General features: G+C 54.1%; 10 protein-coding genes across 10 annotated transcripts; 5 read left to right on the top strand and 5 right to left on the bottom strand.

Annotated features, from left to right (window-relative positions):
* Positions 1 to 256: 256 nt before the first annotated feature.
* On the bottom strand, positions 257 to 2,399 carry ATEG_10395 (ELMO/CED-12 family protein; the record flags this gene model as incomplete). The annotated part of the gene is made up of 3 exons (XM_001218742.1): positions 257 to 702; positions 764 to 2,129; positions 2,199 to 2,399. 3 exons carry the CDS (start codon positions 2,397 to 2,399, stop codon positions 257 to 259), a joined length of 2,013 nt encoding a protein of 670 aa, XP_001218743.1.
* Positions 2,400 to 4,637: 2,238 nt separating this feature from the next.
* Positions 4,638 to 5,763, bottom strand: ATEG_10394 (ditrans,polycis-polyprenyl diphosphate synthase; the record flags this gene model as incomplete). The annotated part of the gene is made up of 2 exons (XM_001218741.1): positions 4,638 to 5,221; positions 5,277 to 5,763. The coding sequence occupies 2 exons, from the start codon at positions 5,761 to 5,763 to the stop codon at positions 4,638 to 4,640; spliced, it is 1,071 nt and encodes a 356-aa protein (XP_001218742.1).
* A 680-nt stretch (positions 5,764 to 6,443) lies between these two features.
* ATEG_10393 (exocyst subunit SEC10) lies at positions 6,444 to 9,158 on the top strand (the record flags this gene model as incomplete). Its single annotated transcript, XM_001218740.1, has 2 exons — positions 6,444 to 8,612; positions 8,667 to 9,158. 2 exons carry the CDS (start codon positions 6,444 to 6,446, stop codon positions 9,156 to 9,158), a joined length of 2,661 nt encoding a protein of 886 aa, XP_001218741.1.
* Positions 9,159 to 10,790: 1,632 nt separating this feature from the next.
* On the top strand, positions 10,791 to 12,372 carry ATEG_10392 (uncharacterized protein; the record flags this gene model as incomplete). The annotated part of the gene is made up of 2 exons (XM_001218739.1): positions 10,791 to 10,847; positions 10,951 to 12,372. 2 exons carry the CDS (start codon positions 10,791 to 10,793, stop codon positions 12,370 to 12,372), a joined length of 1,479 nt encoding a protein of 492 aa, XP_001218740.1.
* Positions 12,373 to 12,886: 514 nt separating this feature from the next.
* Positions 12,887 to 17,398, top strand: ATEG_10391 (vacuolar protein sorting/targeting protein 10; the record flags this gene model as incomplete). Its single annotated transcript, XM_001218738.1, has 1 exon — positions 12,887 to 17,398. One exon carries the CDS (start codon positions 12,887 to 12,889, stop codon positions 17,396 to 17,398), a length of 4,512 nt encoding a protein of 1,503 aa, XP_001218739.1.
* Positions 17,399 to 17,873: 475 nt separating this feature from the next.
* Positions 17,874 to 18,293, bottom strand: ATEG_10390 (cytidine deaminase; the record flags this gene model as incomplete). The annotated part of the gene is made up of 2 exons (XM_001218737.1): positions 17,874 to 18,160; positions 18,209 to 18,293. 2 exons carry the CDS (start codon positions 18,291 to 18,293, stop codon positions 17,874 to 17,876), a joined length of 372 nt encoding a protein of 123 aa, XP_001218738.1.
* Positions 18,294 to 19,704: 1,411 nt separating this feature from the next.
* Positions 19,705 to 20,738, bottom strand: amcA (putative mitochondrial ornithine carrier protein AmcA/Ort1; the record flags this gene model as incomplete). Its single annotated transcript, XM_001218736.1, has 2 exons — positions 19,705 to 20,559; positions 20,628 to 20,738. The coding sequence occupies 2 exons, from the start codon at positions 20,736 to 20,738 to the stop codon at positions 19,705 to 19,707; spliced, it is 966 nt and encodes a 321-aa protein (XP_001218737.1).
* A 543-nt stretch (positions 20,739 to 21,281) lies between these two features.
* Positions 21,282 to 21,765, top strand: ATEG_10388 (CGR1 family protein; the record flags this gene model as incomplete). Its single annotated transcript, XM_001218735.1, has 3 exons — positions 21,282 to 21,339; positions 21,414 to 21,559; positions 21,625 to 21,765. The coding sequence occupies 3 exons, from the start codon at positions 21,282 to 21,284 to the stop codon at positions 21,763 to 21,765; spliced, it is 345 nt and encodes a 114-aa protein (XP_001218736.1).
* Positions 21,766 to 22,272: 507 nt separating this feature from the next.
* On the top strand, positions 22,273 to 23,577 carry ATEG_10387 (uncharacterized protein; the record flags this gene model as incomplete). The annotated part of the gene is made up of 2 exons (XM_001218734.1): positions 22,273 to 22,892; positions 22,944 to 23,577. 2 exons carry the CDS (start codon positions 22,273 to 22,275, stop codon positions 23,575 to 23,577), a joined length of 1,254 nt encoding a protein of 417 aa, XP_001218735.1.
* Positions 23,578 to 23,654: 77 nt separating this feature from the next.
* tma22 (putative RNA binding protein Tma22) lies at positions 23,655 to 24,399 on the bottom strand (the record flags this gene model as incomplete). Its single annotated transcript, XM_001218733.1, has 3 exons — positions 23,655 to 24,070; positions 24,147 to 24,234; positions 24,382 to 24,399. 3 exons carry the CDS (start codon positions 24,397 to 24,399, stop codon positions 23,655 to 23,657), a joined length of 522 nt encoding a protein of 173 aa, XP_001218734.1.
* Positions 24,400 to 24,592: the final 193 nt, after the last annotated feature.

Below are 24,592 nucleotides of genomic sequence, written 5' to 3'. Positions count from 1 at the left end.
TTGTTGCTGTAGGAGTCATCCTAGCAGAGGCATATATCACGTTGTATTCCATACGCCTCAAGCCATTGCATTGCGTGGGTATATCAAATACTTTACCGCAGGGAAACGTGAGTATCTTTGCAAAATTCACCATGGGGTATATTCAAAATTAGAAACCGAAAATAAAGAAGCCCAACAGAGCTGCCAGAATATATACATCAACAAAGAAGTCTGGAATGTAGCAGGCTCGTATAATTACATTTCCCGAGAACATACCCTAATTACCCCCAAAGACATCATAGTAGTAGTTATCATCAAGACCTTCTCGCGAAGGAACCACTGGGGCGTCACCGGCAAACAAGCCGTCATCAAACCGAATGTTCAAAAGACGAATCTTGAAACCGTAGTTGCTCACCAACGTGATCAATTTGCTCGTTTCCGCGGTGATAGGCTGTTGATTCAGGAGCATGAGCAGCCCATCCAGCCATTCAGATGCAATGCTGGTTGACTGTGGCCGAAGGCTTAGGAGGACATTCTCCTTTTGAAGCGTCTTATTGGAATGAGAAGTATTAGTACGCTGGGATTCATCTGTCGTCGAGTAGCCATGGATGGTGATTTTCGTCGAAGAGACAGGCTGCGATGCACTTTTTACTGTCGAGGACGAGGCGTCGTCGGGTGCTGTTGAGATATTTGAGACCACGGAAGAGACAATCGACAAATCGACTAGGGATGTCAGTATAAACGGAACAAGAATGCAGCAGGGCTGAGATAGAGGTAGACTCACTTTTCTCTGGGAGAGCATCCAGGTCTGGGCGTCCATCACCCATGCTCTCGAAGTGCCCGAAATGCAGGTATCTTCGGTTGTGAGAAAGCTGAACGAACTTCCACGCCATGTCGGTAGAAGTCACCCCATCTTTCCCTTGGTTTCCACTGGGGAACCAGGCACCCTGTAGCAGGCATCGAATCCTTTGTTCCTTGACAAACTGAAGAGCTTCATGGTGCAATTCCTCGCGGATCTGGCGCAGGTGTTGTCCCCAGAAGTCCTCATAAGTCAGCTCGAGGATTTCCATCTGAAGCTCGCGAAGCCGGCCATATTCAAAGTCTGCCAGCTCTTCTTCGATATCCTGTACATCTTTCGTCCGGGGAGCTCCCCCAACGACCGATTCGATAAGAATGCGAACTAGTTCGACAATCTTGTCGTAATCTTCGAGCTCTGCGCCGGTTGCCTTCCACAGACGGAAAAACGCATGCAGGCCTGCAACATGCAACCGCGTCCAGTGTAGTAAGAGGGGTTTGAACAACTTGTCGAGGTTCGAGCGCGACTCCATGATCAGATAACTCTTGGCGTCCTCCATTTCAGACTTGTCCACCTCGAAGTGCTCATACAGGATGGACGTGACAGATAACGATGCACGCGCAATTGGACAGCGATACTGGGATGGCTTCGTCGATTGCTCGAGAAGGATCTGCTGAAATCCGTCTTGGTGGTTTCGGACGTAATCGGCCAAGTCCATCATGCCCAGAAAGCCCATATGCTCGAATTGCATGACGGGGCTTTCTGATTCGAATCCAAGCCGTCTCCACTTCTCCGGATTGTGTCTCTTCGATCGACGCACGTCGTTCGGATCATCGTTGCCTTTGTGTTGATTCCTGTCCGGGTTACTAGCCAGATGGATTCCCTTTAGCGCTCGTCTATGTTCTGGATTTTCGAGGTCCAAAGGAATGTCCCGCCATTTTCGGAGCAGGACCTTGGTGAGGGATTGAAACTCAATGAGTGGGTGCGCATGGTCCTGCAACGTGGAGCCTTGCATGAGAGAATAAACCGCCCTGATCACTCCCAGGTCCTGCAATTTCTGGATGAATTTGGGCCATTCCGACTCCACGTCGTTGGTAATCGAGTCGCGCATGAGGGAGTTGATTAATTGGAGAGCGTTTGCGCAGAGCGCATGGTCGGCCGATGAAAGTCTACTGACGAGCATTTCCAGGAATTGCGGATATATCGCAATCGCCGGCTTCAACGCCCGAAATCCGAAAGTTCCACTCTGAGAAGACCGTCCTCCGGTATATGGATGCGAGACGATGGAGACGAGGATGGACATTGCGCCGCGTAGAATATTGACCAAGGGGTGCGTTACGATGAGTTCCACAATCTATAAGCCCGTAAGACCGATCAGCATGCATTCCCTGCAGGGGAGCTAAATGTAGCAGTCGAAACATACTCTCTCAACGACTTCTTGGTCGACAAACTCCCAACCCTTGTCCACCTCCAGCAGTCTGGCGAAACTCGTCAGGCTGTATGCCAATGTGTTCCCACTGGCGTGTAGGGTCAGGTAGCGCAATCTGGTCAACCCACCCTCCGCAATAAAGATATCGGCAAAGGAAGGGTCCCCAATGCTGCCCTGGAGCTTGAAAACGGCCATTTTGCGCACGGCATCTTCGTCACTGCCTAGTCTCTCGACTAGTTCGGCAATGTTGCTCTCCATCGCGAAAAGGAGGGGAGGGGATCAGGATCTCGGTTCGAATAGCGTGACCAATGCTCCCGGAGGGAGATTGGCATGGAGGAAGTTGATAGTCGTTTAGCGAGGCGACGGGAGGACCGTTGGACGAGCGTCAATGGAGGACATGGACCGCATTACACCCCAGGTGATTTTAAGGGTTTGGACCAACGCTGAGGGGAGTGGACTAGGGAAATTAGTAGGACGCCAAGAAGCCTCCGGACTATTGGATCAGCTGTAAGGAACTCTGATCATTTCAACATCACAATCGGAGTTCATTGCTTTGTCAGTATAATGAGAATGTTAAGAACGAAATGCGATCTTCGAAGATATTCCCTTATTATGGGACCGAGTGGTGTCCATTATTGATCGAGCCTCATCCAGCACGAGTGGTTAGTCAGGGGTAAAGAAATAAAATACACACAAACAGATAGGGTTCATCTCCACCGCCATGTGGGGCTTCTTCTCCCTCTGATTGCTGTTACTAGTTGTATACGGTTGTGTATATTGGGGGTTCTCCAACATCTGGTTGCCTCACCGCGATAACAGCTTCATACTCAAAGATTCTTTTCTTATACTGAGTTACATGATACTATTATTCAGCCTAAAGGTCTTACTTATCAAGTAAGATACTTTACTGTAGCTATCAAGGTCCGCACGGCAATCCTTCCGAGGCAGCTGCCCGACACGGACCGTTACTGCCTGAGGCACCAACGGTAAGATTTCCCTTATCAAATGGATTCAACCCGATGATTCTTCTTTACCACAGCAACAACCTCCATCGTTCTCTTCCCACCTCTTTGTTTCATGATACCCTTTCTCTGCTTTCAGGCTGGATTTCCTTGTCATTGAACTTGCATATTACTTCTCTTCGCATCGCCTAGAGCCGCCTCTCCCATTCTCCCATCGATTGTTCGCCTTCTGCATTGCATAGCGTCGCCTCTTTAAAGCCCCTTCGGTCACCCACGTCCTGAACGTTGGATGACTGTGCCCCGATGAATCTATCCAACTATTTTAATTCTGCTGCGTCTTCTCAATCAGGCTTCCCAGCGAATGGACCGGAGCATGATGACTCGTCGGCCAATGCGAGCTTGAGAAAGCGCAAGAGAGATCATGTTGCGCCAGATGCTATCAACATAACCAAGAAGTAGGTGCCCGAGGAGGCAAATTCTGACTCGCCCAGTTTGCTAACACCTCTCAGCACCAAATTCATCCCTTCGTCCCTCCATCACTTGAATCCGTCGATCCTCTTCCCATACTCGGATCTACCCAAGGAAGCTGCGGAGTCACATCGTCCGCGGAGTTTTGCCCGAAAGCGACGCGTCATCCAGCAGCCTTACCACCAGACGCAGCACCCTCAGTCGTGTTTCAGCAACCATGCACAACCGTTTCAGGCCAATCTCACGCAGACCAAACTGTTACCGCCCAACCTCTGTGTCACCGCCACCTCTGATACCTACTCTCCCCCGATCTCCCCAAAGACCTTGGTTCCGCCTTCCTATCCTCTTCAACAAAGTTACTGCACGTCGGCGTCCTGCTTGAGGCCGTGTCATATCTGTCATCGGCGACCGACGACGAGGGAAGTTCTTGACGCCTACGCGGACTGCGACCTGTGTGGCGAGCGAAGCTGCTATATATGTCTTCGACAATGCGATGCTGTCGACTGTGTGGGTTCCGTCAATCCCATCGTGGGGTTGGAGCCGTCCCCGGATTTTGCAGGTGCACCGGGGGCGGACGCGATGGATTATGACCAAATGGCCAGACGTCGCAGAAAGGTCTGCTCATGTTGTGCGGTGGAAGGCATGACTGAGGACGGAATGGAAGTCGTCAGATGCCTTGACTGCATGCGGACCCATATATCCAGCTGGCAGTCTATGCATTCTGGCCAGTAGGGCGGGGTAAACCGTATACCGACAATGACGTTAGGATTGTTTGCAATGACCATGGAGTAGGCTTAGGAATGCGTTTGGGAATATTACAAAGGAACCTGTACATAGATCATTTTCTTAGCGTGGGATATCATGAAAGCATACATTCGTATCCAGTCCACCGTCGTGGTGTTTCTATCACATGCATAATGGAGTTAAGTAACAGAAAAAGAGACAGAAGGGATATTAACACGGAAATTAATCTACGCCACAACACAACACTGTAATCGCGAACTCAACGACCAAATCTCATCTGTGCCCCTGCATAATGCCACAGCCCCCGGAGAAAGCCCTGGTACTCGACCGCTCCACCAGACCCATTCATGTTACTACTATTGTCGCCCGTGCAGAACATCTCGGTGAGACGGATATGCCACGGCGGGTACCCATCTAGCTTCAAGATCGGCCCAAACACCAGCAAGAGGTCCGGCTCGGGTTTCACAGCCACCGCTGGAACGGCGTCATCCGGACCTTCAGTGGTCGGTTGGGACGGCTGCGTCGTAATCTCGCTGATTTCCGCATCGACCAACTCCATCGTAATGTCGGCGGGGGACAGTTTTCCGTTCTGCGACATTTCTGCCAGGGTTTTGGTGAGGTCCACGAACGTCTCGCGGCCGTCGGTGGCGGAAAGAAGCAAGAGGGTCAGGGTCTGGGAGTTGGATTTCTCGGCGAACCGATCGGGCTCGTCCTGCGGTTGGTAGACGGGATGATGAGGAGCGAACAGCTGTAACGTCGGTTGCTGCGAGGGAGATCCGTAGTAGGAGGAGAGCTTCTTCGTGACGATCTGGTGGAGGAGCGGGATGCACGATTTCAGAAGTCCTAAACCAACCGTCAGTAATAGTCTTCTATAAACTAGGGGATCACCTCCACGCACCGCTTCTTTCATAGACACTCAACACTGGAATGCCCGCGCTGGCGCTCCAGGCGGCCAGCTCCGCCACCTCATCCATCAGGACCGCCAAGGCATCGTCTTCCTTCCGGAGGGACAGGATGACGCTGAGGTGTTGCGGCAGCCGGTCGAGGTTCTTCACGTCCTTGCGGATTAACTCGGGGGTCCGGTGGTGGTAGTACACGAGGGCGAAGATGCGATCCACGACGGCATGATACGTATGCACGAGGCGCGTCGCGATCCCGAAGAAGATATGGATGATGGTGTAGACGAGCTGATGCAGCTGGGATTTCAGGAACGTGCGAATGGGCGTCTTCCGCGGCGGTGTCTTCTTGCGGCGTGGCCGACTGCGCAGCTCGGCCGGATCGGGGAGGTATGGCTTCAGGAGTTCCTCTCGCTCGGCCGCGGTGAGCTTGGATCCCCGGGCACGGATGTCTCCTCGAAGGAGTTCTCTTTCGCGTTGGGAGACCATGGCTGGAACTGATGGACGAGGCGAGACGAGACTCCGGAGGCGGGACGGTAGCTAGTTTTTGTAGAAGCCGCACTAGCGTGTGTCGGGAGGAGAGCGGTTGAACGGGTCCCTCGGTCCAAGGATCATATGAAGTTGAATGAAGGCCTGCGATCTGGACGATTAAATGGAGGGCTGCGTTGTCCCAGGCAGCTGGATTGTTGGAGATCTGAGCTCAAAATCCCCACCACCGAAATAGAATCATGTCGGACCGCGACTGCGCCACAGTTACAAGACTACTGACGTATGAATACCACGTACAACAGACAGGGAAAAAAATGCGACACTACTTAGGCATGGAGTCAATTGTATGCTAATATTGAGCATCTAAGAAGCTGAGCATCTCCTCTCGCTTCTGACTCTAGCTCGAACAATAACGTATGGACTGTACGGAGTACAGCAGATAAGATAAATGCCCTCCTGTGGCTGGTGCGTCCGCATTCCGTCAAGCCGATCGATACGTTGTCACTTTCCCCAGACCCAAGTCGAATAACCAGATCCCCTCTGGTCTTCACGCGGTTCTGCCTGGAACAATTCAACGTCTAAGGAGCCCACCGAGCCGGTAGAGTCGACCGCCTACAACCCCCACAGAAACCACCGATCCCATCTCAAATGCAGGCAGGCGACTGCCATCGGCCGCAAACATGCCGGACAATGCGTCCCTCACCTCGCAAACAAACCATTCGTCGCGATCGGTCTTCCCCAAAGGCCCCAGCTTCACTCTGGACGACTTCTCCAGCCGCGACTTCATCGTGAAGGAATTCATCGAGTCCCTTTCCGACAGCGCAACCTCGCACCGTCGCTCCGGGGCGCCTCCCGGGGGCGGCAACCAGCTGTTCGATCCGAAGCCGCTCATCCGCACCTTCGAGCATGCGCAACGCCAACTCGAAGACCTTTCGGGGGACCTGGAGATCCGGGAGAACGAGCTGTCTGCTGCGGTGCGGCGGGCCGAGGCCCAGCATTCGCAGAATATCAGCTCCCTGGGCAGGAAGCTGAAGCAGACCATCGAGTCTTTCCAGCAACTGGATACGTCTCTGAATGGCGCCGGCATATCCGCGAGCGATGTCGGGGCGAACGGGAATATGGCGGTGGAAACGGGTCGGAGATTAGAGGAGCTGGATCGGCAGAGACGTCGCGCCCTGGACGCGCATTTCCTCCTCGAATGCTGGGATAATGTGAGCAACCGTGGAGATATTACACTCCTGGAGAACCTGAGGCGATCTGGGACGGGAGAAGCCAAGGTTCGCTCGGCACAGATTGCGCGACAGCTCCTGCGTATCAGCCAGAGGCTTGACCCGAAGAGTTGGGGTGACTCCAACGGGAAATCGAATGGTTATGGGGATAAAGTTGTGGACAGTGACAACAGCGAATCGACCAACGAAATCAAACTCAACACGCGGGAGATCATTGAGAAGTTCTCGGAAACTTTGGAGAAGGATCTCCTGAAGCAGTTTGACGATTTCTATCGCAAAGCTAATTTCGAGGGAATGAAAGACTGCGCGACGGTTCTTCAAGATTTCAATGGGGGTGCCAGTGTCATTGCGCTGTTCGTCAACCAACACCAGTTCTTCATCGATCGGAGCCAGCTTGTCACCGAGGAAGTGGGAGGAGACCCCGAGACATGGGAACAGCTGGCCAACCCCGACTCGGAGCCTTCCAAGGTGGAATCGAGTCTTCAGTCGTTGGTTGACGAAGTGAAGGCGGTGGTACAGGAGGAATCCGCTATTATCAGACGAGCGTTTCCCTACTACGAGCAAGTTCTGGGGAAATTCCTCCAGCGAGTATTCCAACAGTCTATCCAACAAAGATTGGAGATGGTCCTAGAAAAGGCTAATGGGATCTCGTCTCTGGCGTTCTTGCGATCTTTGCAAAGCTCGCGCAGCTACATTAGTGCGCTGGTTGATGACCTGAAAGCCCATGGCTTGACCGAGGCACCGGATCCGATTTCCGCCCAGACTGCGCTGGTCTTGGATCAACAGCTGGAGGACCTCTTCGTTCCTTACTTTGTGGGGTCCTCATACATCGAGCGGGAAAAGAAGACGTTGGAGGAGTTTTACACATCCCTGTTATTCAAGTTTACGACCTATCATGCCCGTCGAAAGAAGGCCGCAACGACATTCATGGCCTCTCTCTCCAAATCCGGCACAGAGTTACTCTCTTCTTCGCGGGACGCGTATATCAGTCGTCTTGAATCGTCCGAGTTCTCTGCCACGCAGAGAAAGATGTTGCTACAAGTTGCGGGTGTGACGGACGCAAGCGACCTGACACGACTAAGCGAGATCAAGCTCACCGAAGAAGACGGCCTCCCGAGCATCGCTCACGCGAAACGCATGCTGAAGTGGCTTGCTGAGGGGGTGGGTCGAGGCTTAGAGCTGAGTGTGAGCAGCGAGGTCCCCAAGGATATGATGACACTCTTGGGCCTTCTGCTTTCGATGATGGGTGAGGGTTATATCGAAGTCTGTCTGGATGCCGCGTTGGAGTCGGCGACGGCACAAGAGACGGGGAAAGTGGAGCCTGATTTCTCTTACCTGCCGGCGGTTCAAAATGCGATAGGCATTGCAAATCTGATGGTGATGTGCATCCATACGTTGCTGATCCCTCTGGCAGCGGGAAGTCTCACGGTGCGCCGTGAGATGGAAAAGCGGACCAATCTCACGATCATGAAAATCGAAGAGAAAGTCAACGGGATCGAACAGAAGGTCATCGATGCCGCCTTGGCATGGGTGAACAAACTTCTCTCCGGCCAAAAGAAGAACGACTTCCGTCCGAAGGAGGGAGATACCGCGGCGTGGCTGGAGAAGCTGCAAACCCCGGTGAGTGATGAATGACGGCGCTGGCTGGCTGGAATGATATACTGATTGTATTAGACGTGCGCTGCCATTTGCGCCTTTTTGAAGCGGATGCACCACAACATTGTCACGTCTCTGCCGACGAGCGGTTCCAATCTTCCCCAGCTGCTGACGGAGATCGCCCTGGGCACGCGCAATCTGCTCCTGGAGCATTTCAAGCGGTTTGCAGTCAACGGACCGGGTGGACTCATGGTGACCAAGGACATGACGCAGTACACGGATGTGCTGAAATCTTGGGACATTGATGAGCAGGTCAAAGGGCCGAGTGGTGCGCTGGACGTACTGCTGGAAGTTGGGAACCTCTTCGTTATTGGTTCCGAGGCTCTGCGGGAACGAGTCCGTGGCGGCGCAGCTGGTGCGACTAGTGGTCGACCGGGCAATAGTGCTGGCGGTAGTCCAGGTCGCGGCGCGGGTGAAGCTGGGTTGAGTGTGCAGGATGTGCGCACATATGTGTCGCGGAGAGAGGACTCGAATACGGCAGCGATGCAGAACGTGTTGAACACTCTATGAGGTATAAGTCGAAGGATGAGGTTATGTAATTCACATTGAGTGCATTGGTTATGTTGACTACATTGATGCGGGATTTGACGATAGTTGTCTGGTCAATCTCACCCGTTCTCCAGATGAGTGAGGGAGTGGTTATCAAAGAGATATGACACGAGGAGCCACAATTTGTACTCGTAATCATTCTAGATATTCCCTAATCATTCGTCACAGCTCGGGGGTTTCCCCGCAACGAGAACAAAGATCAAATATCAGACAGACACGAATAGCTCGAGTTAGTTGGACGGATCTTCTGTGGCTGAACTTTGGATGGAACCCGGGATCGCCGATAGAGGCCTTGGAAGACACGACAGTGATGTACGAAGTATGAGCTGGTTCAACCCGGTCAGTGCCTCAAACAGAGGACAGAGAGCGCCCATCATAATAATATTCAGTCCATATAGTTCGTGGATTCTCCTTGCTGAAGAATGCATACCCCTCGATGCATGACACGTTGCTGACCGCCCCTCCAAGTGATGGAATGTGATATATCGACTGCGGGATCCTCTCGCACACACACACACATTCTCTCTCAAAGAACTCCTTTCGATCTGGACGGCGACAATTCACCCCTGACAGGGGGAGTATCCAGGTGGATTACCGGGATTGGCAGAATTATTGAAAGCTGTCCGCTGTCATCCCAAAAGTGGCGGACGGGGAACCAGGATGCCATTCGCAGAACGAGGAGGGGTTCCTGACGATGTCTCTAATTTTGGGACTTGTCATATCGTTGTTGGTCTCGTATTGGCTGGCGTCCATGACAGGATGCCCACATGGCATTCGATCGAGCGCTAATCTCACAAACAGGAACGCAGCACGGGGCCCTTGTCCATGCAGGGTGCTTCGAGGATGTGCATCCACCGGAGTATCTCTAGGCGAGACAAAAACTTGGGCTTTCCGCCAGACCAATATGGATCCGAATCGAGATAAAGAAAGGCGCGTCTGGACGGGAGCGAGCGTCTGAAAGAACGGCCCTCGCATATAAGAGGACAGGACCAGCCGGTCCTTGTCTGCATCGTCGACTCTGTACTCTGGACAGGTATATTGATTGATCTTCCGATCGTGACACTCCGTTCAGGCGGACATTATTCTCGTCAGGGACAAGCACTGGCCGTTTGCTTCGTCATCTTACTAGCGCCCCGTACGGAGTACGCACGCACACACACACACTCTCTCTCTGCCTCCTGAAGATGCAGATCTGGAAAGCAAAGACCGTCCCCGACTTGGAAGTGGATTTCGAGTCGCTCCCCCCTATCGTCCAGCGAAAAGTGAGTGCTTTTCTATTTTACTGTATCCATTGATTTCTCTTACTCCATCAATTGCTACTGGCACCATCCCGCGTGGTGGCCGTTGAGAGACGGATTGCTTGGCATATTATTATATTGTACAAGGATTCGAGGAATCACACACACTCTCTCTATACATCCAACCACTTCATCTACTCCGTACTCCTACCCTTCCGTCCCATCCGAGCTCTCAGATTCCCTCCCCCAATGATTGCCACTGTCCACACACTATCGGAGCAGAAAGGATGACCCACAGTTCGCCTTTCGGTGATGGTGGGAACTTACCCCTGAACCGTCAACGGTTCATTTGCTGATGGAGGCCACTATCGCCCGCACTAACGAGCTCGGACTGTTGACTATCACGTCGGCGGTGGGTTCGCCTGCTTTATGGTGCCACTGCCCTCACAAAGCGTTCCCTGGAGCCACGCTAAATCGTTCACGTTGGTTGCTGACTCGACCCCCTGAATTCGTAGTTTTTCTCGAACGCCGAACGCCTGCGCATCCGCCTAGCCCAGGGCGATCCATCCGATGGCGTCGACTATCCCTCCAACGTGGCACGTCCTGGCCTCCACTCTCGCTCGTTCCGGAGTCGGCGTGGTTCGCCAGTAGCCTCTGCGAAGGTCGCCCGTAGAAAACGACCCTTCCAGAAGCCGTTGCTGTCGGGCCCCGTGCAGAAATTCCGCAAATCCCGCCGTCCCCTGCCCACCACTACTACCGTCTGTCTCGCGACACAGGCCGAGGTGGAATGGTTCTTTGCCCTTCCGCCTAAAATTCAACAGAAGCATTTCTCAGCAGAAGAACGTCGCCGACTGAGGCAAGCCTGCTGGAACAGGAACACGGAAATCTTGGATCCGGCCGACGAAGCATTATATCGTCTCCACAAGTCCCAGCAGACCCTGCCCGCAGACGCTCTCTCTTTGGAGGGGACGACTCTGCCTACATCCCCTTCATCGATCCCCTACCTGGACTTCTCGAGTGATACATCCGACGACGAGGACGACATGGATGCGTCTCTCTATGACAGCTTTCGGTGGCTGGACGAGGATGGGGAGCTCGACCTGACTTTGGACGAATATCGTCCGCATGTGAGCAATTCCACCTCAGACCTGCCCTCCCGCCAAAGACCGTCTTTCAGGAGAACCCTCTCGCTGAACTCGGTCGGCCTGAGTCGTAGGATGTCGACGTCCGTGTCTCTGAGAAAAGTCCCCGGCTCCAGTCAGTCCTCGAACGTTCCCTCCGCCTTGACGCATGCCGCCGGGCGTGGGTCGACCACTCGACCACCGTCCGGACAGAGACAGCCTTATCATGCGCCTCGATCTTCCACGTCCAGCATCGATCCCTCCGCACAGTATTACCAGGACCCCGAGGCGCGCCTAAAACTGCGAGTTTACCTGGCATCTCCGCAGAAGTTCGATGAAGCGATTGAGTTTGGGTTTCCTGCGTTGGGGGACAAGACCCGGTCGCCCCAACGAGCTCCTGGTGACTACCAGCCGAAATGCCATGACTTTATCGGCACGTTCCTGGAGGATGACGATACATCAATCGCCAGCGACAACGAAGAGAGCCATGCGGATCGCTCTCGCTTCTCATACACCACAAGCGGTACCCCGAGCTCGCATGACCTTCCTTTCCGGGCCAACAAGAGACAGACGTGGGTGCCGACGGCCAATTCTACCGCGTACCGACCTCCGAAGAACCGTGAAATGACACTGAAAATGACATTGACCCGACCGGATCTACGAACCGACTCCGGTAGTCCGTCGCCCCCCGCGGTCGACCCAATGAAGCCAGAGCTTTCGCCGGCGAGTGGTGGCATGGAGACATGGGAAACAGACAAGACGGATCAGAGCCTGATGAAGAAGGTATGGCGTAGGATCCGGGGCCAAGGTAGCTGAGCTCGTCATTCTTCTGGCTCTCCCATGATTCATGATGCGTTTTTGATATCTTAATATCTGTCGTTCGTTTGTTTTTGTTACATACCCCAGCTAGTTTCGTCAGCTTATGTCAATCCAATTTTGGAAGCACCGATGTCCCTGTAGATCCCCGTAGTAGACTCGTTCCATGGAACCCATGGTCTGGACTATAAATGTGGGGAGAGATTAGTATGCTGACGCCTACGACATGCTTCGATAAGCAAGGTCCCGCACGTGACCGTGAGCTGTGAGACCACGCAGCTGTCTACGTTATCACCGGTGCCACCGCCGGGATACATTCCTTTCGCATCCCTTCGTCGCGTCGATTCGAACCCTTTCGCCCTTTGATCGTACCGGTCATTAATACCCTCCTCTCTCCCGTCTCTCCCGCTGCTCAACAGCTCTCCACCACACCGAGTACGGTCCCACCTCGGCTTTCTCCGGAGCTTATGCTCTTGCGTACTGCCTCGTTTCAAATGTCCCACGTCTCGCTGTCATGATCCCCCGATGGCTCCTCCTGGTGAGCTGCCTGGTGCTGGCATTGATTGCCCAGCCCGGCGCGGCCAAAAAATCCAGCCAACCGCAATGGACACTCAAAGAGATCGACCACAAACCGAACGCCCTCTTCTTCTTCGAGGATACCGAGACCGTGCTGGTGAACACCCGAAACGGTGATCTGCACCGGTCATTTGACGGTGGGAATGAATGGGAAATCGTCGAGGGCGAGGACGGCCGCATGAAACACCAGGTCGCCTTGCTCCTGCAGCATCCGTACGACTCGCACCGGGCGTACGCATTGGGAATTGACGGCCACCACTGGATCACGACCGATCAAGCTAAGACATGGCGAGAGTTCACCCTCGACGAATTGCCGGCGATGCGTAATCCTCCCCTCGTCTTCCACGGGCAAGATCCCAGCAAGGTCATCTTCCAGGGCGAGGATTGTGTGGGCCGCTTTTGCATCGTGAGATCATACTACACGGACGATGACTTCAGGACAACCGAGATCCTCCGGGAAAGTGTCGGGGGCTGCTCATGGGCCCTGGGACATCCACAATTTGCCGAAGACTCGGATTTGGCCAAGGAAATACAGAACCGCACGCTGTGTGTTGTTCCGGGCTTGAAGGTGCCCTTGCCATACGCCAACCGCCTTGTATACTCCGACGGCTACTTCAATAGTGACAAGGAGGGCACGGAGGTGAAACTGCAGGAAGGCCGGCCCGTTGCCGGTGTCATGCGTACTGCGGCCATCAAGAAGTTCCTCGTTGCGGCGGCGAGATCCCGGGGGACCGATGAACTCGCATTGTACGTGACCGTGGATACGAAGAACTGGCACCGGGCAGAGTTCGGCGGCCACCGGTTGGAGGAAGATGCTTATACGATGCTGGAGAGCACGAACTACAGCCTCCAGGTGGACGTTTTGACTAGTCCGAAGAGCGGCATGGGCGTACTGTTCACGTCTAATTCGGACGGGACTTACTTCACCCGCAATGTCGAACATACCAACCGTGACATGCGGGGCACCGTCGACTTCGAAAAGATCGCCAATATCCAGGGGATTGTGATGGTGAATGTGGTGGACAATCCCAAGGAAGTCGAAAACGGCGGTAAGAACAAACGAGTCGTCAGCAAAATCAGTTTCGATGATGGGCGGACTTTCCAGCCGCTCAAAGTTGACGACAAGAAGCTGCACCTCCACTCGGTGACGTCTTACGCCAACATTGGTCGAGTGTTCTCCAGCCCAGCCCCAGGCCTCGTGATGGGCGTTGGAAACACCGGTGATCACCTGAAGGATTACTCTGAAGGCGACCTTTACATCTCCGATGATGCCGGCGTGACCTGGCGTCACGCCCTGGAGCACTCTCACAAATATGAGTTTGGAGATCAGGGTGCGGTGGTCATCGCGATGCGGGACGATGAGAAAACGAATAAGCTTGAATACTCTATCGACCATGGCAAAAGCTGGGAGTCGGTTGAGTTGGACAAGAAGATCTACCCCATCATGGTCACAACGACCCCCGACTCAACCAGCTTGAAGTTCTTGATCGTGGGCTCCACCAGTAAACACGACGGCGACGGCACCTATATTACGTATGCAGTGGACTTTGCGGGACTGCACGAAAGGAAGTGCGAGAAGGATGATTTCGACGAACAGTGGCCAGCCCGTTTGGATGAAAACGGCGAGCCAGACTGCCTGATGGGCCATAAACAGTTCTTCAGGCGCAGAAAGCCGAATGCCGACTGCTTCATTGATGAAGAGTTCAAGGACCCGCAACCGATCTTCAAGCCCTGCAAATGTACCGCGGAGGACTTTGAATGCGAATACAAGCGCAGCGAGGATGGTGAAGGCTGCGAGCTCCCGCCTTCGTTGCAGCCACCGGAAGGAAAATGCAAGAAGCCCACAGATACGTTCAAAGGACCATCAGGTTGGAGGCTGATCCCTGGTAACGCTTGCGAGCGAGAGGGAGGCAAAAACCTCGACGAAGAGATTGAGAGATCGTGCGAGAAGGTGGGAGTTCCGACGGATGGAAAGATCAAGCAGACGAAGCAGTTCTTTGACTCCGAGCCCGTCGTCTATCGGTATATGGAGCGTCAGTCGAGCAACTCCGGCGACGATGAGACGGTTCTTGTGATTACTCGCAATGTCGAGTTTTTCATCTCACACGACCACGGTAAGACCTGGGAGCAGCCACTCAAGGGCGAAAAAGTGAACCGACTTGTCCTGCACCCTTATCACAACGACGTCGCCTTTCTTCTTACAGAGGGTAAGGAAGGCTATTACACGATTGATCGGGGATATACTTTTAAGCCTTTCAAAACGCCTCTTCCGCCAACCCAACAGACTTACCTCCCACCTCTTGCATTCCACCCTCAGTACAAGGATTGGTTAATCTGGACGGGTGCTGCTGATTGCTCTTCTACCTCCGGGGACTGCCATGATGATGCCTATTTCAGCAAGAACCGTGGCGAAAGCTGGGAACTTCTGCTCCGCTACGTCAGGAGATGCGAATTCGAAGCCAGCGAGAACCGGCCGGACAGCGAAAATCTCATTTTCTGCGAGCAGCACGAGAGCGAGAGCAAGTCCAACCCATTGCATCTCTTGTCCAGCGAAAACTTTTTCGCTGACAGCCGTGATCATTACACCGATCTCGTCAATTACGCTACCATGTCGGAGTTCATCATCGCCGCCTTCAAAGACCCCGAGAACCCGGATGCCTTGGTTGCCACGACCAGTGTTGACGGCAAGACGTTTGCGGAGGCACGCTTTCCTCCAAACCTTCACATCCCAGTGAAGACCGCTTATACTGTGCTTGAGAGCACTACGCATGCCATTTTCCTCCATGTCAAGGCTGGCAGCACCGCAGAGTATGGGCCTCTGATCAAGAGTAACAGCAATGGTACCTCGTACGTACTCAGCTTGGACGCGGTCAACGAGAACCGGGCCGGATTTGCCGATTTCGAGAAGATGAAAGGTTTGGAGGGAGTGGCTGTGGTGAACGTCGTCGGCAACGTTGAGGAGGTATCAAAGGGAGCGAAGAAGAAGCTCAAGACAATGATCAGCCATAACGACGGCGCGCAGTGGGCGTTACTGCCCCCGCCGGAAAAGGATGCCGACGGCAAGGCTTTTGGCTGCTCGGTCACCAAAGGAAAAGGTACGCCTGACTGTTCTCTGCATCTCCACGGCTACACGGAACGCAAAGACGAGCGCGACACGTATTCCTCGGGCTCTGCTATTGGTATGATGATAGCTGTTGGGAATGTTGGGGATCATCTGTCCGACAGTGAGGCGGATACGTTTATCACCAATGATGGTGGGATTACTTGGAAATCCGCCCGGAAGGGAAGACATATGTGGGAATACGGTGATGCCGGGTCGGTGATCGTACTTGTCCCGGAGGATGTACCCACGGATAAGCTTTACTACAGCGTGGACGAAGGCGACAGCTGGGAGGAGTATCGGTTTTCGGACGTCGAAATGCAAATTGAAGACATCACGACCGTGCCTTCGGACACATCGAAGAACTTCCTTCTTTGGGGCAGAGAAATGAAATCCGACTCGGGCAAGAAGATCGCCACCGTCAATATCGACTTCAGTGGGCTTCGCTCGCGGCAGTGCAAGTTGGACGAGGATGGACATGCGAACGACGACTATCGTCTGTGGGAGCCTAAGCATCCGTTCCAGACCGACAACTGTCTGTTTGGTCATGTTGAACAGTACCACCGCAAGAAGCCGGATGCAGCTTGTTGGAACAACTGGCGTGAGCCGCACGTCCACAGCATTGGAAAGAACTGCAGCTGCACCAGGGCTGACTTTGAATGGTATTCCCTTTGCCCTTACCCTTGCAGCATGAAAATGACTAACCTTGCTAGTGATTATAACTTTGAACCCCAGAGTGACGGCAGCTGTAAATTGGTGCCGGGGCTTCCACTCCCCGACGCAGAGGCTATCTGCCGAGCCGACCCCGACAGGATTGAATACTGGGAGCCGTCGGGATACCGACGTGTGCCTCAGTCGACGTGCATGGGAGGCGACGAGTTTGACCACGTGAAGACGAAGCCTTGTCCTCACAAGGAGAAAGAGTACGAAAAGAAGCACGGCATCAGCGGGGTCGGCCTCTTCTTTGCCATCGTGATACCCATCGCGGTGGCTGGCGGAATTGGTTACTACGCGTACACCCGGTGGGATGGCAAATTCGGACAGATCCGGCTTGGGGAGGGCACCAGCGGCTCCCACGAGTGGCTCTCGCGCGACTCCTTGCTGGTCACTGTGCCGATCGCTATCATTGCCGGGGTGGTCGCCGTGGGGAGGGCACTTCCCCTCCTGGCTATGAGTATGTGGAGAAGCGCCAGCGGCTATGTCCGTCTGGGGGGTAGCAGGGGGTATTCGCGGCCGTATGCGTCTCGGGGGTCGTTCGCGGCGCGCCGCGGCGACTACAGCAGTGTGGTGGAGGACGAGGACGAGCTTCTCGGCGTGGAGGATCTCGATGAAGACGATGATGAAAATTAGCGAGCGGTCTTTAGTTGGGCGTGGCCCGGCATTATGTTATATTATGAGAATTGTCTGTACCGCGTTGTACGTATAGCAGCGGTTAGATTGATTGATTGATTGGGTAGTTGAATCATTGGCAATGCTCTGAGTAGATTATCCCCTTATGCTAACTGCAGACACTAACACCATTAACGACACCACCATGCACCACCATGCAACAAACAGAAGAAAATCCAACTACGCCCCAGTAGAAGGAAGGTCATTAGGCCCGAAAGAATTAGGCAGAAGCTGCAGACATTAGCAGCTAGACACTGCAACCAAATGGAGGAAGAGGGAGTGGAATACCTCTTCCATGGTCATGACCTTGCAATTCCCATCCTTGTCATACATATACACCGGAAACGAGGGCGCCGTGAACTCGCGCATACTAATCAGTCAGTTAGTTAATTGCCCTGCAGCCAACGCCCCCGGAGGAAAAGCAACATACAACTGTCTACACATGCCACACGGCGACGCAGGCGGCGCGATATCCGTCGCGACGGCGATGGCCCTGAAATGCTTGTGACCTGCTACCTGCGTTCATGTTATGATCAGCCTCACGCCACGACGGTACTGATTGCTCCAAGGGCGCAGGGAGGGCACATACAACGGCCGTCCCAAAGGCAACCCGCTCAGCACACGTCCCGACGGGATACGCGGCGTTCTCGACGTTGGCGCCTTGGATGTACTCGCCCGACTGGGTGAGGATGCAGGCGCCTACGCGGAAGTTGGAGTAGGGGCCTAGCGTTTGTTAATTTCATCGGGATATGGAGGTGGGGGTTGACAGACAGTATGCGAGGGATTTGGCTGCGATGGCCTTGGAGGAGAGGGTGTGGACTTCCTCTACGGAGAGGGTTGGGGTTTGGGTGGCCATTTTGTGTTTCTGTAGGTAGGTAGGTAGGTAGGTAGGTAGGTAGGTAGGTAGGTGAGGTAGTATTGAAGAGGAGAGGAGTGGAGGAGGGGTAGGTAAGGTAGGTATGGATGTGGTTCCGTTCTTATCTGTCGGTTGGTCTTAGTTCCTCAACCTCTACTCCGTATGTCCACGCTTTATATTGGTCTAGGAGTAATTAACACCTTGACATCCTGGAGACATTACTAGACAGTTGTTACTTGAAAAATAGCGTCGCTATCATTACTAACTTATCAAGGATTTCTGTGACCGCGGGTGTTAAAGTAAGGTACAATCTTAACACTATAACGCTTGAAGCATATCCCACTTCTATACTAAGATTTTAGTTGATAAGTCATTCTTGCTGATGATCCTCTATAAGGGCGTTGATTAGATCCGGTTATAGAGTGCAATTCTTGATGCTTGACCTAGCAACGCTGGCCTGAACAACTCCCCTTTCGTAAATTCTATCATCTGATTCTAAGGCCAAGGTAGCTGTGGATAGGAAGACAATCGCCATCGTAGTCAATAGGTTGCCAGTGGTATATCGACGCCAAATTTCAGCAGTGCCCTTGCCTCTGCTGCGTTTAAGCAGGGTCATTAGGATGGCGGATGCACTGCCTTGTAGGTATAAATTCTTGTCACTCAAAGGAAATGATTGGGTTGTTTTAGTGATCCTTGGTAAATCCCCGAGAAATTATTAAAGACTAGACTATTGGATGTTGTTAGTATAATAACATGATTAGAGGAGAGAATACATACTTGGTCCAGCTCGACTCCATAAAGGTCCGCTGCCGTATACAGCAGATTGTATGATCTGATCTAGGTCCTCTTGGATCCTGCGAGGAGGGCGGATCGACCTGAACCAAGAGCGCAGCTTCTTAACACAATTGGCCTTTTCTAGGGAGGAGATGAGGTATGGAAAACTGGCGGCACAATGGAGAGTGGGCAGGGAAAGAAGATGAATGGAGAAGAGATATCTTAGTAAGGGAAGGAAGTAAGCACAGACAACTTAGACAATGACTTCACTAGACAATATTCACTTAATCAAGTAATAACTTGATATAGCCAACACTGCTCTCCAGTCATCTTCGACGCCAGCAAATATCATAGTACAAAGGTCTCTACATATCAAGCAGGACAGGCATTAGGGCCTGCGGCTCTTGCGTACTACCGGAAAAAAAGCGACTGCGTCTTGTCTGAACGATTGATAGTCTGCAACCTTCTACGCCTGATCAATTATCTATTCAGCCCTCTAACTCCATCACTTCTAATGCAACACCAATGCCGGATTGGTCACCGCCAGACATATCTAATAAACCAATCATGACCAAAACAAAAAAACACAAGGTATCATCATCGCGAAACAAAACATCAAAGAGAAAAAATAGATACGTTAGCCAAAATAGCTCCGTAGCCCCTCATACACAGTAAAGATAAACGCCGAACTGGGCGCAGATCGCGCGCAGGTGATCCCGCAGCCCCGATACAGGGCACGCAACCCCTGCTGCTCCCACAGCGCCTTCCCCGTCCCCAAAAAGGTTTGTCGCCGGCCGTTTGCGACCACACGGGTGATGTCCTCCGTCTGCATGCGCGACTTGATCGTGTCGGCCGGGTAGAACAGGAAGTTGTAGCTGATGCCGGCAGCGGCGCCGGCCACCATCTGCTGGTGGAGCGGGAGAGAGGCCGACTCCGGCGTGGATGTGTATGTGCGGAACAGCGCCGAGACACCCTCATACCCACCGAACCAGGCCGCACCGCCGCCGGTTTCGCGAATGAGGGTCCCCATCTGTCCGCGCCAGAACCCCAGGATGCCATCCTGGCGGAAGACAGTGGCGATCAGCGCCAGCGGCCCGGGGGCCTTCACGACGGACGCCTCCAGCGGGACCTGCATCTTGCACTTAATGAGCTCGACCGGGGTGAGCGCGAGCGAGGTGATGGATCCGGACGCCGCGCCGCTGAATAACAAGGCCGCAAAGGGTAGCTGGTCGGTCGACGAGTAGTAGGTGGCCTTGAGCAGGTCCTGGATCATGCGATAGCTCCAGAACAGACAGCTGTTCTCGATGGCCGCCCCCGCCATGGGAGCGCTGATTCCGCGGTAGAGGCCTCGGATACCATCCGAACGGAGGGACTGGCGGAAACAATCCAGGGGGCCGGTGTATCGCAGGGGGAGGTGATCGGGTTGCGATTGGAGCCGGACCTTTACGGTGTCGAAGGGGTACTCGATGACTTTTCCCGCCATTCCTGCAGTCTGAAGACGTAACCGTCAGTACAAACATTGCCACAGGAAGCCTGCATACGAGGAAGCGGGAGTCATACCGATCCAAAAACAACATCTTTAAAAGCCTCTAAGGCTTGATTGGGCGGGAAGGTAGGAAGCTCCATGGGGATTTCATTCTTGATGGGTAACGCATGATCTGCCGCCGCCATGAAGAAGGTATAATCCAGCCGATGGTCCGGTTGTCGATGATCGATGGGCAAAGGAAGGAGTGCAGAGATGAGATCTATCGGGAGAGCATTGTATGAATCGATGAGGTGGGAGGGGTGTCGCTCTTAAGACGCCTGAGGGGCGGTGTGCCAACGCTAGAGGAGGGGATTTTCACAGGTCGACTCGAGACTTTGCGCAGAAATTAGCTCGAACAATCGGAGCCTCGACGAGGACATGGCTTGCAGAGTCCGGGGAGGGGCCAAGACAGGAAACGAGGGCGAGCAGTGGGGGGGGAGGACGACGATTTCGGGCAAGAAGATCGTTTGTCGGAACAAATCCCTTCATGCTGCGGATGCCTCAAAGTGGGCCTCGGCCTGGCCGACCTTCTGCCGAGAATCCCGGTTTATCTGATCCGGTCTAAGGATAGACTTTTTTCCAGGCAAAAGCGAAAAATTCATCTGCACCAGCCTAACCTCATCTCATCGGCTGCGTCGTGCTGGATCCTCCCACTTTTCGATTATATCCTCTTCCATATTGCATTCGGCATGTCCGCGTCCGAGTCTGCCCCGTCCGCGCCGCCCGTCAAAGGGATGCGTAAAAACGGTATGTAATACCCCCACTTGATCCTCCGCGCCTACAACAGACTTTTCGTGTCGCTCACGGTTTCGGACCCGCAGGGAAAAACTGGCATGATTCGAAGAAGCCTTTCCGCCCGACCGCGGGTATGACATCGTATGCGAAGAGACTGGAAGCCCGCAAACACCAGGAGGCTGTCAAGGAACATGAACGGGAATTGAAGGAGGAGAAGGAGGCCGAGCGGCAGGTAAGAGATCGATGATACAGGATATATTCGTCCTACCTGCATGACCTCTGTACTCACTCACGCAGGCACACATCCAACGCATCAAGGACCGTCGAGCGGCCAAGGAGGAGAAGGAACGTTATGATAAGATGGCCGAAAAGATGCATCGCAAGCGGGTCGAGCGACTGAAGAGACGGGAGAAGCGCAACAAGTTGTTGAACTCGTGATCGCCTGTCCTTATTATTGTCTTTCGGCCCTTCTCCGGCGTCCACCTCGCCTCTTACCGATCTGTTTCCGTCCCAGCTCCGCTCGAACGATTAGCGACGTAGGATGGATATAGAAGGCCATCAGACAGGCTGGATATCTGAAGGAGATCCTAGGATGGCTGGATAGCTGGGTGGCTCGATGGCTGATGGCTTGGCCTAGGATGGTTACGGCGATAGGAGTTCTGGCACGGGTACATGTCCGATTGATTATCTTGGGTTGCTCTTATGGTGCTCTTTATGATTTTATCCTGCTATCATCTGCATCTACAGTGGGCATCCACATCCTGTACATATTCACGACAGAAATAATGCGGAGAATCATCTTCCCGAAACCGAACATCACGAGATGATCAGCCTTGGCGTTGGCGTGTGCTCTTGACCTCCGTCCACATGCAAGACGATCACGATCATGATCATGATCTCCTAATCTAATCAATTCCCGGGGCCAGAGAAAGGAAAGGAAGGAAAATGGATTCCTTCGCCTGGTCTTCCCTCCCTCTCTCACCCGCAAAACAGCTATCAGCCACCCTCCCCCTCACCCGTGGGTCTCCCGCCGCTGGGAACCAGACACCTACCCCGTCCAACCCCGAGAACCCCGAGCAGCTCTCCCGCCATGACCGCAATGACCGGGACGGCCTCGCCAGTGCAGCGCCGCCGCAAGAGAAACCTGACAAACAAGAAAAACAGCACCGCCATCTGATCTTCGACACCGCCGCGCTAGACGCCGGGCGGCTTCGACCACGCCACAAGCACAAGCACAGCAAGTCCCGCGACGGCCGGTTCCCGCGCCTCATGAACCCGATTGCCTCGTCGGCCGGGGGCAGCACGAAAGCGCTGTTCCCGACATGGTCGGGCGGGCGCGAGAAAGACAACGACGCTGATAACGGTCTGCTCCGACCGGTTACGCGGGAGACGACGCGGTCGCGGTGGGGGTCCGAGTCGACAGTTGGGTTTGGCACGGGGAGTCGGAAGGGCAGTCTGTTTGAGGATATGGATGCGGGGACGAAGCTGGGGTTGATCCGGCCGCAGGAGATCCGGTCGGTGGAGGATTTGGAGCAGGTGCGGGAGCGGAGGAAACAGGGCGAGGAGTGAGTTTGCTGCCGTGTGATAGGGACGACGTGCTGATGTGGATGTGGTAGATTCCTGCGCTCTGCGCTGTCGTTTATTGGGACGCTCGCGACCGACATCACCCGTCGACTGGACTACACGTACTACAACCTGCTGGAGAAGATCGCGGCGCTGAACACGACCGTGTCGTCGTTTCAGGAGCTGTCCGACTCGACTACGACGCTCCTGGCGGACTTTGAGCGCGAAACTACGAGCCTGGAACAGGATGTACGCAAGCAGATTGGCGAGCTGCGCGAGTTCCAGCCCCAGATCCAGCGGATCGAGAACCTCGAGCAACGCATGCGGGCCGGGAGAACGCGGGCCAGCGCGCTGAGCGACCGGCTCGAGGCGATGCGGGCGGAGATTGACCGCTGGGAAAAGAGGGAGGTGGAATTCCAGACCCGGGTGAATCGACGGCTGCGCATCTTCTGGGCCGTGGTTGCGGCGGCAATTCTCACAGCTGGCATTGCGCTGGTGATTCAGAATTGGACTACAGTATCTGGACCGGAGGGGTTTGCACAGGCCGGGGAGTTGGCCAACCGATCGACGCTGTGGAGGGATAGCCACCAGACAGAGGGCTCGTTGCATCGATCCAACAATCCCGAGTCGACAACTCGTCCGTCGGAGCCCAGCCCAGATCCGCTACGAATGTTGGACGAACTCTGATTGCTTCTACCCAGTCAGGTTTGCTCATTTGCTCATTTAATATAATACCATGATACCCGCAGAATGCAAATGCAAAATCAACTCGCAGCCCCCTTCTTCTTCTTATCTTCAATCAGCTCAATATTCGCCTCCGGAATCTCTCCCCCGTACACCTCCAACAACCAGTCCTTGATATCCTCACTCACATCGCCCTGCACCGTAATCTCCTCCGTCCCGGACGCAGACTTGGTGACCGACGACCCCGTCGCAAACTTCTTGCCCAGCTCCTTGGCCACCTTCTTATTCTCCAGCCCGTAGATCTCCAGCCCCGTCACGACGCTGACATGCTTGCGCTTGTTGCGCTCCACCCGCTTGATCTGCACCTTCGACGACGCCTTGCGCTCGGCGTTGCGCGCCTCCACGGCTGCGGCCTTGGCTTCTTTCTTTGCGGCATCGCGGGCGGCGCGTTCCTGCACCGAGACGGACAGCGAGGAGAGGTTGGAGCTGAGGGATTCTATGTAGCCATCATCAGCATGCCGCACGGCAGGATGCCTGTATGAAGATGAAGGGTGGGTAGGTAGGCGGCGTACCGTCCGAGTAGAGCTTCTGGAATAGATCGGGGTGGTGCGACTCTAGCCACTCCTGGCACTTTTTGGCCGTGCCGCCGAATTCGCAGTACTGTCCGCCGGTGCATTAGCGTCGTCCGTCTACTTATCTCTCCGGCCCGGCTTAGGGGACGGTGGCGTAGCGTACCTCGGGGGGAAGTGTGCACACTGCATCGGGCGGTTAGAAGACATTCATTCAGACCGTCGGAGGGATACTCACCGCCGCAGTATACGACATGTCGGGCGCGGGATTCCACGGGGGCGGATGCCACGTCAGCCATTTCTGCGATCGTCGTTTTGTTTGTGGCTGGATGGGGGTGGTGTATAGTGTAGAAGATATTGTTGCTGAGGGGAGCTATGTCGATACGCCGCGGGGTTGTGGCGCTAACCGGTTTGGGGGGTCATGTGATTGCATACTCTTGTTCGAGTAG

This window comes from Aspergillus terreus, genomic scaffold (genome assembly GCF_000149615.1).
Source record: "Aspergillus terreus NIH2624 scaffold_17 genomic scaffold, whole genome shotgun sequence".
NCBI classification, from domain to species: Eukaryota; Fungi; Ascomycota; class Eurotiomycetes; order Eurotiales; family Aspergillaceae; genus Aspergillus; species Aspergillus terreus.
Note: the sequence above shows the minus strand (reverse complement) of the source record. Positions and strands in the feature narration are given on the sequence as shown.